Source organism: Mytilus galloprovincialis, chromosome 5 (assembly GCF_965363235.1).
Source record: "Mytilus galloprovincialis chromosome 5, xbMytGall1.hap1.1, whole genome shotgun sequence".
Taxonomy (NCBI): domain Eukaryota; kingdom Metazoa; phylum Mollusca; class Bivalvia; order Mytilida; family Mytilidae; genus Mytilus; species Mytilus galloprovincialis.
Window position 1 is genome coordinate 82,215,031 of NC_134842.1, and position 18,888 is coordinate 82,233,918.

An 18,888-nucleotide genomic window follows, 5' to 3' on the forward strand; every position below is an offset into this window, starting at 1 on the left:
ATTTTCATCATCCAACTTGTAAGACTGTCGTCAAGTACTTTCAGTAAAAAAATAGCTATTCGAACACACCTTCCCTGTTTGTGTGACTCATTAGATAGGTATTTCCCTTGACCCATATATTTCATCTTTTAGTACTGTTATTTTTTTGTGTTATAAAGTCAACCTGTAGCTTTAATTTATAAAAATGATAGAATCTGAAGCGAGACGATGTATGAAATATTCTAACTTTGAACGATATCAAGACAAAATACTCAACTCAAACACGCCCTAACATAAAAAGGTGCACTCGATTTTCTCTTTTCGATACAATTGTTACCTATTTTTTGGAATTTTTTCTTCGGTCACATAATGGAAGGGCAGACACGAAAATTACTGAACTAATAGATTGATATCTTTTCCGTCCGTGGTAATTTTTTCAAAAAAATCGGAGGTTATGCATTTTTGTCATCCAACTTGAAAGATACCCATGTCGTCGACTTGATATCTAATTGTTCTGCTTAACTATGTACTAGATAAATTGAAAACCTATGCAAATGGTGTTTTTGAAATAAAACACCTCGTAATTGAGAAGAAAATTGCAGTTTTGTTTGTTTCTATTAACTTTTTAAAAATTTGTCACTATAGTAAACAATACAGTAAACATTTATCGCCTTCTCTAATAGAGAGCTTCGATTCTTTTGTTCTCTTTCAACCTGGTTTCCGACTGAATATATCGCACATAGACGTATGTACAAGAGATATCGAACAGACCGTAAAAAAACAAAATGAACACAGACACTCAGGATATTATAGATGAAGGTTTGTTGTTATGCAGGGGCGGACCCAGCCATTTTTTTCTTAAAATGGGGTTCCCAACCTAGGATATAGGGTGTGTTGCAACTAGTCTATAAATGTCCCCATTCAAATGCATTGGTCGTCAAAAAGGGGGTCCAATCTAGGATAAAAGGGGTGTTTCAACTAGTTTATATGTCCCCATTTAAATGCATTGGTCGTCTAAAAGGGGTTCCCAACCTAGAATAAAGGGGTGTTCAAACTTTATGTCCCTATTCAAATGCATTGATCGTTAAAAAGGCGGTTCCACTGTGAACTCCCGGACCCCCCTTTGCATCCGCCATTGTTATGATTCCCTTGTAGGTATTAAAAGTATTAATATTTATCCTCGACTTAGTTACCACTTCGATTTGCACGCACTGTAATATCCACTTCTGACACTGTCTCGTTTTTATTGTTGTCCTACCGACCTTCGCATACCATATATGTTCATGAATGTTGGAGAGTGATACTAAGTAAATCTCGATGAGACAGCAAGCCAGCTACTCACAAGAAACAAAACAAGACTGCATTTATTATTTGTGAATGCTAATATTTACCAATATGAAATATTACCATTGCGATAACTTGCAAGTTTAATATAATTGTTTAACTGTAGATTGGGCAATAAAAAAAAAAGAGTATGTTTGTTTGCTTACTCAAAATTTGTTATTGTCCTGCTGTGAAAAAGTTTTTTTTTATCAGCTACGCATGGAAACTTACAACATCTGACACTTCAAATTCTCTTTTCCGCAAACAATGCATATCGCCCTACCATCTGTCTCGAAATTTTGGTAGGGTTAAGACAGAAACCAAAATAGTGTGGACTTGTTAAGCATTCGCTGACAAAAAATATATATGAAAAATATCCAAGAAGCAGATATACAACTAAGAGATATAGATTATTCAAAATGGAATAAAAACGATATAAATAGATTTTACAATTTAAACAATGCGTTGTACGTTGTTTACTAAATATGTTCAGTGGCAATTATTTCAAAATGTAGGAGGACATCGAAACCCAACACCTTGTCGGAAGTAAAACAATTTACATGTGTAATGAATTGTACCTACACATTAATTAAGTTTGACTAGAGACATCCGTTGATGCAAAGTTTTAATAAAATATGTAAAATCTACAATTTCGTATCAAAATGGCTTCAACGGCATTATGATACACTGAGTTAAATTGGGATTTGATTTAATAGAAATATGTTAATTATTGAAATAATAATATACATGATATCTGTTCCTTTTTCTTCAGAGATTATTTTACGTGCTAATTACGTTTTTGGACGAATTAATCCTCCAGTAAAATGTAATAGCGTCGACGAAATAGATGTCTCTCACTTTGTATTAATCTATCAGGCCCTGACAGAGGAGGGAATTCCAGGTTTGTTTCGATTTATACCAGATATTGATAGAAAAGATAAATTTCTAGTTTTCAATAAAATTGAGAATGGAAATGGGGAATGTGTCAAAGAGACAATAACCCGACCAAATAGCAGAAAAACAGCCAAAGGCCATCAATGGGTCTAACTTTTCAACACAGCAAGCAAATCAGGAGGCGGGCTTCATCTTCCTCTAGAAAAAAATGTGTACTAATTCAGTGAAAATGGACACCATACTAAACTCCAAAACATATAAATGAACTAAAATTTGAAAAAAAAACATACAAGACTAACAAAACCCAGAGACTCCCGACTTTGCGACATTTTTTTAAAATTCAAAATGAAAGAAATAAACATTATTTTATATTTTTAAATACATGAAGTATATCCTTCCTCCCATATTTTCGTCAAATTGAGATATCTGCTTACTGTTAATGGACTCGTACATGTTATATCAACATAAAGCAGCCATGAAACAAATATTCAATTCTATGCTGACCAATTGACAACTAAAAATAAGATTTAACCTTATTGTGTTACAATTTATAGATACAAGAATGATTAAATGTTACTTTAACAGAAAAAAACTAGAATAAATGGTAAAATAATAATAAAATAGAAGTTGTGGAGTGATTGCCAATGCGACAATTCTCCACAAGAGATCAAATGACACATTAATTAACAACTATAATAGGTAACCTCACGGCCTTCAACAATGAGCAAAGCCCATACCGCATAGTCGGATATAAAAGGGCCTGAAATGACAAATGTAAAATAATTCAAACGATAAAACTAACGGCCTATTTTATGTACAAAAATTAAACAAAAATCAAATATGTAACACATCAACAAACGACAATCACTAAATAACAGGATTTTGACTTGGGACAGACACATACATACAGAGTGTGGTGGGGTTAAACATCTTAGCGGGATCCCCCCCCCCTTTTCCCCCTACTCTGGGTCAGTGGTGTCACAGTACAACATACATTTTAAGAACGAACTATATAAATCAGTTGAAAAAGGTCTTTACTTATCAGACGGACACATATAGAAATACATCTAAAACAAAAAAACAGAGTGGACGTTGCCGGGTACTTGTATATCAAAACGACACTAAGTACTGATCTGAGAGTTCTTGGGGGTTACTGACAGCTAGACCAAAGCCACAAACAACTAATAAAAAAAATTTCATGCATCTTGGACTAAATACACTGCATCTAAGGTTTTTTTTTAAATTAAGGTCAAAGCAAAAGAGTTTTTTAATTGAAGCTCAACTATGCTATCTCACTTGAGTGTTTAGTCCAAAACGCTGGGGTTTTATTTCTCGGAAATAAAGATTTAATTATTTCTCGATATTTCGATTTTACTCCTTTACGAAATTGTAAAACAAACGATCGCCTTATCTTGTAATGTTTATTTCGTCCTTATAGGGTCAAATAAAATGACTTCCGAAAGAACAAAGCAAACAATTGGCCAGTTTATGATCAACAGCATAGCAGACGACATTCTCCAACTGCCGTTAGATCACGTGACAGGCAAAGGCATTGTCGATAAAGACAGAAGAGTTCTGAAAGATCTGTTAGACATTTTTATCGAATTGATCGAAGCGTCAGACTTTGATCCGGAAAATGGTTTGTTTACCATAAGTCCAAATCGGTTTATTTAATGTTAACTAAAGTGATGGTTTATAGAAATTGATTTTATAAAGTATTGAAACGAAACATTTATTCATGTTTAATATTTGTTTTATTGGACATACTTCTAAGATTTAAATTGCTTTCCTTGTTTTCATGGACAAAAGTCAGTTTTGATGTAACAATCGGGACATATCCAATATCGTTACAAGCATATTTATCAATACCTCTAATGCATCGGCTGCAAGTCGACCGGATTAATATACTTGAAGAACAGTACATAACGAAGTGAAACGCATATATCTAATTCAACCAAAAATAAATTCTACTTATAAATTTGTTTGAAACAATCATGTTGTATTATCGTTTAAAGTTTAAATACAAATATTTGATTCCCTTTAATATGCCAAGAACACTTTGTTCGAAACAATGCTATACATGTCATATCCGTTCAGTTCAAACAAATTTTCTATTCCCTTTATTCTGTCAGTAGATAGATATAAGAAGATGTGGTATGATTGGCAATGAGACAACTCTCTATCCAAGTCAGTTTATAAAAGTACACCATTATAGGTCAAAATACGGTCTTCAACACGGAGCCTTGGCTCACACCGAACAGCAAGCTATAAAGGGCCCCACAGATTACTAATGTAATTCCATTCAAACTGGAAAACCCAAGTCTAATCTATTTATAAAAAAAGAGAAACGAGAAACACTAAAGAACTACATCAACAAACGACAACTACTGAAATTTCAGATTCCTGACTTAGGACATGTGCAGACAATTTCAGCGGATTTAAACGTTTTCATAGGTACCAACCTTCACCCTTTTTGTATAGAGTTGTCTCATTGACAATCATATCACATCTTATTTGTAAACTATAGTTTAGTTCTTCCAGTGGAGGTTATATTCCAGAATATTAACTTCTCTTGGAACAACATTATGAAGAACCTTCTTTTCTATGGGGGCCTTGGTCGAGTGGTCGAAGTAGTTTCTGGTGTAATCACTAACCCGTTAATACTGAGGTTGTGAGTTCGAACCCCCGCTAGTGTGGGTGCACTCGACTCCAGTCTTAATTGACTAGGGTTGTCAACAGCAACAATCAATCAATGTTTTCTATGGTCGTCCTGAACATGGATGAAATACTTGCCACTGGATGTTGAGCAACTAATAATCAATAAATCCAGTGGAGATCAAATTCCAGAACAATAACTGTTGCCCCATGATATGAAGGAACGGCATTCCCATAGCACTCCTATTCTGTTGTAAGAAAACAATTTGAAAAGATGCATTGTTTTGGTTGACTTTTTACAAAATGATCACAAATATTTCATTATAAAATTTGACATATTTAGCTTAAACAGTACTGTATTTATTACAGAAATAATAAAGATAAAATAGTACAATTGGAAACAAATAACAAACGGATGTCAAGTTGGACATCCGTAAACAAATTTTGAAAAACTTATATAAATCAGTCTTCCATTTAGCAAATTGACCAATTGATAAAATTCTCTAGATGATTAATGCTACATTGATATACACTGGAGGTTTGGAGTAAACTAACAATATAGAATAAATATTTATTTAATTGTCATTGTCAAAGTAATAATTACATGTTAAGGTTTTTTTAAATGGAGTTTTTAGTAATGAAGATCAAGCGGTTTATTTGAAGACAGTAAATATGTTGTTTTTTTTTAATTTAGTTCAAAGCCCGATTTGTCAAAGACTATTCAGATAATACGACACTTATTTGTGGAGTTTTAGATTTACCACAATAACACTTTAGATTAATAGATAAATTATTTATCTATCAAGTCGATAACGTTTTTAGTATAAGTGATTTATAAATCTGTATTATACAAAAAATCTGGGACTGTCATAGTATAACAGTCCCAGACAAAACCAATTGATGAAAAAAGTAAACTGAATGGAAGGAAAATGTAAAAAAAAAAATAAGTAAACATCGCTCTAGTATTTCACTTATTTCGCACGTGTTCCATCCATGCTTCTGTTTTGATTGTAAATCAAGGTCATGATTCGGTCAACTTCGGCAACACAAACCGAAAATTAAATAAAAAGCCATAGTTTGCGATCAATAATCTTCAAATGAATTTATTTTGTCAATTGAACGTTCTTCGTGCGAAACAATTGTTAAGAATAAAGTGCACACACTGATGTCTTGATTTAAAGAATGTCTACATACGTTGTGTCAATAGTAATAACATTGATTGTTTCAAGTTTAAGTGATACTTGTAGTAAAGCTTAATATTTAAGACTACTAGCAACATAAAATTAATGATTAGTTAAGAAGATGAAACAATTCAGTTTGTGCACTCTTGTTTAAATATATCTATACATATACTGAATACACTAGATTATTCAGTACAAATACATTAACTAAATAAATTTCATACCGCGACTGTGGCGAAATTAGTGCCTTCATTATCTGGAGATATTCCGCTCAAACTTATGCTAAGGGTCGTCTCCAATTTGCAATGAGGCGAGAGTTGTTTTGCTCCGTATTGACGTCCTCACTGTGATTTTGAGATGAAGAACAGTTACAGCAATAAAAGCACTGTTTCTTTGCTATTTAGTGCGGTTTTTTCTGGACGTGTACTGATTTTGTGTCATGAATGAATACCCCATATCTTTTGTTTTCTACTATTTTCTCGCTTCAGACAATTCTTCACTGTTGACGGATAGCAGAACTATTCCATCAAACATCAGGTATGTAAAATGTACAAAAGTTCCATGCTACGGAAGCCCATAGGGAACCTCCAAAAATAATATTATATCGTTATATATATATATATATATATCGTTATTTCGATATAATTAAATCATTATCTCGATAAAATTTATATCGTTATCTTGATAAAGTTATATCGTTATCTTGATAAAGTCATATCGTTATCTCCATATATTTATTTCGTTATATCGATATAATTATATCATTATCTCGATATTTATATAGTTAAGGTGGGGTGGGGTTATTTCACCTTTTTTGGAAAGAACTAAAAAAAAAATATACATATATTAAAATTCTAGCAGAGGGTAAAATTAATCAGTACATAATGACCTGTCTTTTGCCAAAATTAAGTTCAGGTTGATTGGAAAACTTATAAAAGATCTATGGGCATTTATTTGCATTTTTTTCAAATCTTTATCTTAATTTTGACTATATCTTGAAAGTCGTAAAAGCTAGAGCCTTTTATTGGTTTTTCATAAATTTTCCAAAGTATAATTTCCCATTTACAATTATCTTACTTCTACAGTTAACAGACCAATGTTCCCTTTTAACAGAAATGCTATCTATCCATGAGCAATAGAAAGCTATTGTAATGTTTATTGGTCGTTAAGGTTACAGTTGAGTAGAATCTTAGTGTAGAAATGCATGATTGTACGTCCGATGGTTATTGAAGATAAAGATCGATATTTTCATCCTAACCCAGAATTGACAATAAATCAAAGTACTGCTCATTCTGTTTGCTCTGGTTCGAATGATGTTAAAATCAAACCATCAAAATATGATGGCAATACTTATTGGATCGATTACTTAGCACACTTTGGGATGTGTTCCCTAGTCAATATGTGGACTGAACACCAGAAAGGTTTGTACTTGGCCGTGTCACTGATTGGACAGAATCAAGCAGTCCTTGGTGATTTGCCCAAGGAAAAGAGACCAATATTTTCAGAACTAGTAAACGCACTGGAGGAACGGTTTGCTCCATCTAGTCAAACTGAACTGTATCGTGTACAATTCAAGGAATGTCGACAAAAAGCAAGCGAGACTTTCCCGGGGTTAGGTCAGTCAGTTCGAAGACTGTCTAATCTGGCGTACCCGACTGCTCCGTTAGAATTAAGGGTCACGCTCGCCAAAGAACAATTTATAGATGCGCTAGTAGACTCCGAAATGAGACTGAGAATTAAACAGTCTCGTCCAAAAGGTCTTAACGATGCTATACGGTTGGCAGTTGAGCTTGAAGCTTATAACACGGCTGAGAGCAAAACACTGAACAGTATGGGTCATTTACGACATACTACTAGTGACGTAGACAGACAGAAACACCTAATAGTCCTGTTACGGCTGTATCTACGGGACAAATAACGACATGGATGCAGACGATTGAGAATAATTTACTGGCCATAACAAAAGAGATTAAAGAGTTTCAAAGACAGTTCCAACGGGGGAAGATAGATAACACATACAGTAAAGGGAAAAGGGGTGACCCTTGTTTTAGTTGTGGTGAAATAGGGCACTAAGCAAGAAATTGTCCTTATAATAATCAGAATCAAAGTACACAGGGAACCGATAACAACGGAGCATATACGAACGGATCGGTAAATACACTGAAGTCTGCAGTTAGTTAAGTCTTCTAACAATGACAAAGGCGATGTTGTTTCAGCTTCAGAGGGTAAAGGTATTTTTGTTGAGTTGAGTATTCAAGATGTACCAGTAGAGTTAGTGGTTGATACTGGAGCTACACTTAATATAGTTTCTTCAAAAGTTTATGATTTAATACGTGACTTGTGTAGGCCACATTTAAGTGAAACAAAGTCACAGATAAAGTCAGTTTGTGATAAATATTTAAGCCTTAATGGTAAGGGTAGTTTTACACTTGAGTTTGGTAAGGAGAAGTTTATTTCAGAGGCTGTTGTAACTGACTTACAAGTCTAAGGCATTCTAGGTTTAGACTTTATGAAGAAAAATAAGTGTCTGATTGACGTGTCTGCTAACCTATTACATATTGATAACGTTAGTGTTCCCCTACTCTTTGAAGATACCAAAACGGGACATACTGATGTTTGTAGAAAACTTTGTTGGTTAACATCAGACAGACAGCCAAACACGGACCGTGATTGTTCTAAGAGAGAACAAAGTCCGATCAACATAGTCACACGTCAAATGCAGCACAAAGGTAAAGACTTGTCTTTAATAGAGTTACAATCAAATGACTCGGACCTTAAACTTGTTAAGCGGTGGTTGACAGAGGGTCAAAGGCCACAGTGCAATGATGTATTCGGTAAGGGATACTCTATAAGGTCATTATGGAGTCAATTTGGTTGTTTAGAGGTCCATGGTGAGGTAGTAGTTAGACGCCACATGGACCGCGAACTTAACGTTGTGAAATTACAAGCGGTAATTCCAATGTCTGAGCGTAAGCAAGTTTTACAATGCTGTCATGAGACAAAGTGTGCAGGTCACCTAGATATACATAAAACTATAGAGAAAATACGTCAGTCACGTCCAATGAAAAGGAAACGTGCCTTGTGGAGATTAAAGGATAATGGTCGTCACGAGAGTAAGAGACCAGCCTGTATGGCTGATAGTGTAAATAAGTGAAATTCGGATTATGTATAAATGTTGTTGAATTAAATTTTGTAATTTAAAATATAACATGCGGGACGCATGTAGATTGAGGCGTGTGTTATGTAATGTTTATTGGTCGTTAAGGTAACAGTTGAGTAGAATCTTGGTGAAGAAATGCATGGTTTACACTAGAGAAAGAGTTGAGCAGATTTAGACGTTTGGCTGGAAAATTAGTGGCCGGGTCGAAAGTAATAGGGGTGATCGTAAGGGACTCTCTATGCTTCGTAAGGGTAACATTTAGAGAACACGCCTATCAAGTAAATAGTGGTATCGACCACGGGTATATAAGAGAGTGAGAACGTCACTCGAGGCTGTCGGTTGGCTGTCGATGAGCTGTCATCCTTTAACCGAGCGTACGTCGGATATATTAAGTGCTAGAAGAGCCTTGATATTCAGAGGACACTTTGTAGGATTGACATAGCAGACTGTCCCACTCGAGGGCAGGCTGTACCAGCCCGCACTGTCTGGTAGTGACAGACTGTCCCACTCTGGGGACAAGTTGTACCAGTCCGCACTGTCTGTTAGTGACAGACTGTCCCACTCGGAGGACAAGTTGTACCAGGCTGCACTGTCTAGTAGTAACATACTGTCCCATTCGGAGGACAAGCTGTACGAGTCACATTGTCTTATAGTGACATAACGTCCCATTAGGAGGACAGACTGTTATATTGTATAAACCTGTATATATATAATAGTTCATATTTACTTTGTATCGGCAAAGAGCCCGTGTATATATTTTGGTTCATTGTGCATAATATAGATAGTTGTAGTTTCTAGTATTGCCGTATTATTTGTGGACAACTTGGATCCAAGTATTTACTGGAACGGATGTTTGAGATATAAACGCCTGGTTACACGTTACACTATCAAAGTCCACTTTAACCTTTATTTATTATTGAGTTTAAAAAAAAATATAAAGTTTCCTATGCATAATGATAAGCGCATACAATATCAAAAATATAACTGCATGATCATTTATTTACATAAAGGCTTTCATTGGTGCATGTAGTATATATGGAATTATAAATATATATATATATACATATACAACACTGCATGTATTTTGTATATTTATATACTTCTATTGAAGTCAGAAATGCTTTCGTCTTAATTTTTTTTAAATTACTGTTTCCAATTTGTTTTTATCGATAAAATCAAAACCATTCAATTCAAATTTTAGGTAAAAAGCTAGAGCCTTAGTTTAAATTGCATATTGTTCAGATCATTAAGAGATAAAACAGAGTGTTGTGGGCAAACCTTTTAAATTTTCCTTTAGCTCTTTAAAGGCCCCAGGTTTTGCTTGAAAAAAGGTCAAGGTCAGTAACTCGACAAATAAAGAAGCTGGCATGTTCTACGTTTTCTCGTTGTATTTTGTTTAATATGTAATATCAAATTGAGAATGGAATTGGGGGATATGTCAGAGAGACAACAACTCGACCAAAGAGAAGAAAACAGCTGGAGGCCATCTATGTGTCTTCAATACAGCGAGAAAATCCTGCACCAGGAAGCGTGCTTCAGCTGGCCTCTAAACAAAAATGTATACTAGTTCAGTGAAAATGGACGTCATACTAAACTCCGAAATATATAAAAGAAACTAAAATTAAAAATAATACAAGACTAGCAAAGGACAGAGGCTCCTGACTTGGGACAGGCGCAACAATGCGGCGGGGTTAAACAATGTTTTGTGAGATCTCAACACTCACCCTATACCTTTAGTCAATGTAGAGAAAAAAAACACAGCAATAAGCACAATAAAGCGGCTTAACCTCAGTTTAAAAGGCCTCAGAGTCCAATGTCAGAATAGGTAACAAAGGAAACTTAACAAAATAACAATGATACATAAATTAACAAAGGACTACTAGTAGATACCGACATACCAGCTCCAGACCTCAATTTAATTGTCTATTCATCTTTAAATTTTCAAAAGTATATTCCATTTTCATTGTAATGAGCCATAAACCGACATTTTGCCTGTAATCATAAAAAAGTTATGCAGTCAAACATCTCATACTTTAAAAACACATTTACCGAGGTCGGATAACTATCGGGCAGCGCTGGCTAACCCCACTAGGGGATTAATCGAAGGAGGATCGAAAAATACAAGAGGGACAGTCAAACTCATTGATTGAAAATCAACTGACAACGCCATAGCTAAAAAATAAAAAGACAAACAGACAAATAATAGTACAAAAGAGTTATTTTTAAGACACAACAAAGAATACTAAAGACTTAGCAACACAAACCCCATCAAAATTGATGGGTGATCTTAAGTGCTCAGGAAGGGTAAGCAGATGTTTATTTCGCGAGCTTCAGATAGATGCCAAACCTTGAAATACATTAATCAGACTTAGTTGGGTTTTTTTGCGACGGCAGTTCGATCCGCTTGCTTGAGATGCCAATTTCTGTTTATATTGATTGCCGTTTGCTTAACGTCCAGTCGCAAATATATCATGTTTAATCAAGATGAAAAGAAGAAAGCGACAGACCAGGAAAACTGATTGAAATGCCGGTGTAAAAATGTTATGTCGTTAAAGGTTTTGTATCAATCTGTAGCTAAAGCGAAAATGCGTAGAACGGTCGATTTTTAACATAGGTCCCAGACACGCTTGAAATAGTATATATATCTTTAATATACACGAGGTCGGACAACTATCGTGGAGCGCTTGCTAACACACTAGAGGATCAATCGACAGTTACAATAACTCCTAACGTCAAAAATCGTTATATTTATATTTTCCTGTGTATCTTCCTTTATATTCCTATATATGTAAACATTAAACAGCATCCTCTTATATAGATATATAGACAAAATATTTGTGATACCAAATCTTGATTTTTTAATTTTAATCGATCTCCTATTTTTTACATCATTTCTTGTACAACAGATGCTGTGGTACTCCTCTAGCACTTATTCACACTAAAGATATATATCTAGTGCTTTTCTTTCAATATACATACCTTGAGATATAGCAATGTAGTTGCAGCGCAAATGCCCTCATTTATACTAAAGATATATATCTATTGTTTTCTATTCAATAGAGAAATGCATTGAGATACACCGAAGAGAGTGCCGCGTAGATGCCCTCATTCATACAAAGATATATACATTTATATCTATTGTTTGCTATTCAATAAACATGTCCTTATTACTATTGTTTTCTATTCAATAGACATGCCTTGAGAGATATCGAAGTAAGTGCCGCGCAGATGATGGGGTCGATATCAAAACTACACGATGCTGCATCATCAAAAAAGCCAAAGGTTGGTTTACAATATCATTGTTATTTTACAGCAAGATCCTCTTACTCTTCTGGAGCACCTAAGATCACTCAAGTTTTTGTGGCGTTTTCATTTTTGCATTTTTTTTTAAATTGTGAGTCTCCTTATTCGGTTTTTGACTATGTGATTACTTGACTATTTTTAAAGTAATTATTTGATTATCTTGTTTAAAGAAAAACCTAATGATTATATGACTATATTAGCAACAAGTTTGTGATTATATGATATCTTGGACACTACTATGAGGGACCTCATTTGTCCTCACCTAATGAGTTTGAAATTCCCTTTGTTGTCTTCTACTTTAGGGAGCTACCATTTGATTTTTATGGGGGGGGGGGGGTGGAGCTAGGATGAAATTTGAAAAAAATAGGCAGGACAGGAGTTTTGAGTAAAAACACTTGCAAAAAAAAGTCAGGAACACAATTTAGGTAAAAGAAAGTCAGGATAAAATAAAAAAAAAAAAAGGTAGGACCGATTAGAGTGAAAAATAAAAAGGCAGGACAGAGATTACAGCTAAAAAAAATTGCAGAACAAAATTTTTCATCCTAGCCCACCCCCCGTTTTAATTAAGACAAGATTCGCCCAGAATTTCAAGAAGATGAAAATAGAACATATTTCGCTTGAATTAAGTAATTTGTATTATTTATTAATGTTATATATCGTTTTAATAAAGACAAGATTCACCCAGAATTTCAAGTAGATGAAAATAGAACATATTTCGCATGAATTCAGTAATTTGTATTATTTATTAATGTTTGTCGTTTTAATAAAGACCAGATTCACCCAGACCACGCCTACACAGTTTACGTCATCGTCTACCAGTCCTGTTACATGGGGAAAAGTTCTGTACAATTATCAAGACAAAGGTTAATTACCATATTTTGTATGTACATATAAATATTTTCAATGTTCCGTGTTGTTTTAATTTTCAATAGAATTTGTCAAGTCTTAACATATTTGTATTGCTATCAACGAATATTTCCAATTAAACCCAAACAGTTATATGCTTTCTTCCGACGAGAGTGTCTGGGTTGGCATTTACAGATTTATCAAAATTAAATGTACAACATTTAAATTTTAATGAACTTTCGTCCCTAACATGTATGAAATATTTGCCACTGGACGTTGAGTAACCCACAGTCAGTCATTTATGATGTGGTTTGTGTATAATAGTAAGTTGATACTTTATACTTGATACTTGATACTTGATACTTGATATACAATTGCATCATCATGCATTCATCTCAATTTGTAAAAAGCGAATGTATACAAGGACGTTACCTGTCCTATTCCAGTGACATCGAAATGTAAATATTCATGCGAATAACAAATGTTCGGTCGGATGTTCTCTCTAGCCACTCCGGCTTATCCCAATCGGCAATCATCGGGTGAAACCGCTACTCTTCTTCTATCCAAAGGAACGAGTTGGGACGAATTCGGCTTGCTCTACCAATAGAAAATTACCGTAAAATAAAGCCTAGAGCGCTAAAAGTGACGTTAAACGCCCACACCTAATCGATTACCTATATTTGGTGAATGCTGGGTAATGTTCAACTGAACTTTAAATATGTCCATTGATGGTCAATTATGTAAAACTTATGAGATACTTGTAGTTAAACCCTTGATCTCTTAAGACTGTCGACATATAATAATGTTGTTAAAGTCTCATTAATCTAATCGTGAATATCAATGTATTTATTCTATACGAATTGCAATAGGTAAACAGAACAAACAATTTGAAAGTCAGCACAAACCTGCCAGAAGAGCCCTAGGATCATTGTCTAACTATTCTCCACGTCGTTTGACAAAAGCTTGCAAACCTAAACCCGTCATCAGTACAAAATGTAAACGTTCCAGTCCAGTTTTTATACAGAGGAAAAGGAGCACTGTGAAAACAAGACCAGGTCAGTAACTTTAATGTTTAAACAATATTATGTCAGAAAATTTAATTTTTGTATTGTATATTTTTATGCCCCACCTACGATAGTAGAGGGGCATTATGTTTTCTGGTCTGTGCGTCCGTTCGTTCGTTCGTCCGTCCGTCTGTTCGTTCGTTCGTCTGTTCGTTCGTCCGTCTGTCCCGCTTCAGGTTAAAGTTTTTGGTCAAGGTAGTTTTTGATGAAGTTGAAGTCCAATCAACTTGAAACTTGGTACACATGTTCCTTATGATATGATCTTTCTAATTTTAAAGCTAAATTAAACTTTTGACCCCAATTACACGGTCCACTGAACATAGAAAATGAAAGTGCATGTATCAGGTTAAAGTTTTTGGTCAAGGTAGTTTTTGATGAAGTTGAAGTCCAATCAACTTGAAACTTAGTACAAATGTTCCCTATGATATTATCTTTCTAATTTTAATGCCTAATTATATTTTTTATCCAATTTCACGGTCCATTGAACATGGAAAATGATAGTGGAAGTGGGGCATCCGTGTACTTTGGACACATTCTTGTTCTATGATTAATATAAAAGTTCAACTTCCTTTTGATTTTAAAAAACATTTTTTTCAAATAATATCCTCATTAAAAATAAATGAACCAATTTATCGTAGAAACCAAAATTAAAATTCGGTACGCCATTTGCGTGTTTCGTCTACGGAAGACTTATCAGTGATACCGGCGTCACACACGTCCCGGTCATACATGTGACGATTATCCGTACTTTCGGCGTGTCTTGGACATGTTATTATAGCTGAACTTGTACACATCCGTATTGCAGAATTTTCTCGTTGCATTGAAGACCCATTTCAATGTGGCCGTCGGCTAAATTCTGCTCTTTGGTCTGTTTTTGTCTCTTTGACATATTCCCCATTTAAATTCTCAAATTTTTTGTATGTGCTACTTCTGGATACACGTTGTTTTGTAAATTCACGGACATATACCACTATATAAATGTCAGAACTAGTTTCGTTGAATGTCATATTACGTTTTTGATACGCTTGTGTTACAAACGCGCTCCGCATTTGTCCACGAAACAGTCCAAGTAAAAGTCGAACGATCTTGAGGGGTGTATACAACGTACCCTTAACGTGTCTCAAAATAATCTGTAGTGTTTTTCAACGGGCTTGTAAGGCATGTTTTACGTGCGTGAAGCGTACATGTATACGCTTGTCAAAAGCTTGCGCTATATAAAAAAGAAAATATGCTGCATAAAAATTTCCTGGAGTTAGAGCGTTCATAAAGCGTATATCTTTGCATTTCGACGTACTGTTTACCTATGCAACTCGCATCTTACAATTGCTTACCGTTCCTCTTGCGTGTACCTAAGTTAATATTGTCTAGACATCTGGTGCACGTCGGTCTATACGCCAATGTATGACGACGGCATGACGCTCGAATCAAAAAAGCTAAAAGACCAAATTTCCAAGCGTTTTTCAAAATATATAAATGATATAAATGTATGACGTACATTACAATGAAGCACAGATTAACTTAGCACAATGTGTTTTTATCATACTTGGTACCCAATCTTTTCACAAATAAAAATCCCTTTACTACCTCAGGCATATATTACCTTAGCTGTATTTGGCAAAACTTTTAGGAATTTTGGTCCTTAATGCTCTTCAACTTCATACTTTATTTGGCCTTTTCAACTTTTGTGGATTCGAGCGTCACTGATGAGTCTTTTGTAGACGAAACGCGCGTCTGGCGTATATACAAAATTTAGTCCTGGTATCTATGATGAGTTTATTTACAATTTTTAAATAGAAACAAAAGCTACAACACATCGCTTATACTGCAATTATTCATCTTCAAAATAATGCAATCCCGCATAAAGCAACACAATGCCATTGAGACAACTTTCTACCAGCAACTTAAAGTCACCATGTGGATCCTAACAACATACAATTACCGCAAAGCTAGTTATAAAAGGCCACAACATGACTTAAGCAAAGGCCTGATTTATTCACTATACAGTAAATGAAAAATATGTATATCCTGACTTGGATTTGGTATTGTATGTTAACTTTTATTGTACTCACAGTCAAAACAAAGATACCAATCAAAGAAAACAACGAACAGGCATTAGTCGACGAAATTGAAAGAGTTAAAGAAAGACGAAAAGAAATCACACAGCATATTAATCAGGTATGCTCATACATGTATCTATATTGCTCCAATTTGATTTTACCTAGCAAATATTAAACAGTTCATTTCAGATAGTACAATCTTTTTATCCAATTATTATATGGAAGAGATTTGTTGGGGCGATATATTGGTGGCATTTCAATAAGTAATTAAAAGGTCTTTACTTTAGATTTTGAGTTAGTAAACAGAGTTTGCACATTAAGAAACTGCAGACCTTGCCTTGAACGTAATTTATGATCCGGTGTAGTGAGCTGAGTAAAAAGTATTTTTTTATGATATTTTATCTCAGTTTTTTTTTTGTAAGATATATAGTTTTATTTTGAACTTTAAATAGCCTAGGCTCTGTGTTGAAGACCGTACCTTGACCTATAATGGTGTACTTCTATAAATTGTTATTTGGATGTAGAGTTGTCACATTGGCACTCATACCACATCTTCCTATATCTACTTAATCTGTGTCTAATTTGTTTACTAGTTACAGAATGAAGATCAGCGTTTACAAACACTCCAGTCCATCATGAGTAAAGAATTGAGACTTTTACAAGTTGGTGTAAGTTACTTGAATACGGATGACTCGTAGAAAATTTATTGATCGATTGATGCCGCCTGCTTTATGTCCAGTTATAAAACAATAATTTAGCACAAGAAAATATTAACAATTGCTACAACGCTTAGATTAAACAAAATAGATCTTCCGGAGTAAAAATTTGGAAATTTTGACTGCCACTTTAAAAGAGGGACGAAAGATACCAGAGGGACAGTCAAACTCATAAATCGAAAATAAACTGACAACGCCTTGGCTAAAAAAGAAAAGGAAAAACAGACAAACAATAGTACACATGACACAACATACAAAACTAAAGAATAAACAACACAAACCCCACCAAAAAATAGGGTTGATCTCAGGTGCTCCGGAAGGGTAAGCAGATCCTGCTCCACATGTGGCACCTGTCGTGTCGCTTATGTTATAACAAATCCGGTAAATTGTCTAATTCGGTTTAAAATGATGATACATTTGTATGTTAGATAGGCCCTCTAACAGGCAATCTACGGACCCCTCAAATGGCTGTTGAATAGATTTACAAATGTTGAGAGAATGTTGCACTCCCCATATACGTGCCCATGTATTTATAATCTAGCACAGCCAAAACGGACACCCCTTTCTAGCAACATTTTAATTTTACTGGTATTTATGACGAGTTTATGCGCCACTTGAAAGAATGATTAATAATTACTATTTATACTTCACAAGTGTGAGGCGAAAGATACCAAAAGAAATAATCAAACTAATAAGTCGAATACGAACTGACAATCCCATGGCATTAAACGAAAACGCATAAATGACAAACAACAGTATACCACAAGACAAATCATTAATGATCTGTCGGTGTTAGGTTGGGTTGTCTCGCTTGTTATGCCTATGTCTATATCTAAGTTTAAAGATATCTTTAACCACCATTTTCTTTTAAAGTAAGCAAAATGACAGTTTTTTTCAATTCGTGTTGATATAATCAAGCGTTAGAATTTGTCAAGTTTAATAACTCCTCTTTGGTATCAATTTCCTCTCTTCCCCCCCTTTTTGTTATTATCTTCGATTACGTAAAAGATAAAATCACGAGAATCATTCAAAACGGTTTATCCGTACCTATTCATAAGGCAATACCAAAAGCTCAAACGAATGGATAACGACTGCCATATTTCTGACTTGGTATATGTAGAAAAGGGTGGATTAAACCTGTTTTTTAGCTATCTAAACCTCACACTTGTATGAGATTTTTTTAAAAACATTTTAATGATACTATGTAGAAATTAAGTTATGAAAATTGGTTTTTACTTCCTTGCAGAATTCGATAGAGCCAAGGAAACTACAGAAGAGTTTGACACGACGCAATCCGTCGTCAGCTGTTACAAGACCAGTCTATTTTAGGTGATACAAAAAGATGACCAGGTGACCTTCAACTCTTGAGACAACTTGTTCTTTTTTGGGCAGTTTAGAACAATTAAAAATTGAATTTGTAATATTTTCAACTTGAATATTTCGCCAAACTAAGGATTTTCTTATCCAAGGCATAGATTACTTAGCAGTATTTGGGACAACTTTTTAGAATTTTGGATCCTCAGTGCTCTTCAACTTTGTACTTGTTTCACTTTATCATGACAATTTTGATATTAGCGTTACTGATGCGTCTTATGTAGACGAAACGCGCGTCAGGCGTAATATAATCCTGGTACCTTTGATTACTATTCACCTCATATATGACAAGATTTTGCATATTGACCGGTAATCTAACGTCACACGCAGTGTTCA

At 34.6% G+C, this 18,888-nt stretch overlaps 1 protein-coding gene across 4 annotated transcripts; it reads left to right on the forward strand.

The window, feature by feature from the left end:
* Positions 1-713: 713 nt before the first annotated feature.
* On the forward strand, positions 714-18,599 carry LOC143076514 (uncharacterized). Of its 4 annotated transcripts, none has more exons than XM_076252330.1 (10): positions 714-798; positions 2,075-2,203; positions 3,635-3,835; positions 6,521-6,569; positions 12,384-12,474; positions 13,265-13,358; positions 14,211-14,396; positions 16,477-16,580; positions 17,056-17,130; positions 18,425-18,599. In XM_076252330.1, exons 1-10 carry the CDS (start codon positions 765-767, stop codon positions 18,509-18,511), a joined length of 1,050 nt encoding a protein of 349 aa, XP_076108445.1. In that variant the 5' UTR covers positions 714-764; the 3' UTR covers positions 18,512-18,599. The 4 variants fall into 4 exon arrangements, with proteins under 4 accessions (XP_076108445.1, XP_076108448.1, XP_076108446.1 ...); XM_076252331.1 differs by having other exon boundaries at positions 789-868; XM_076252332.1 differs by lacking the exon at positions 714-798 and adding an exon at positions 1,104-1,130.
* Positions 18,600-18,888: the final 289 nt, after the last annotated feature.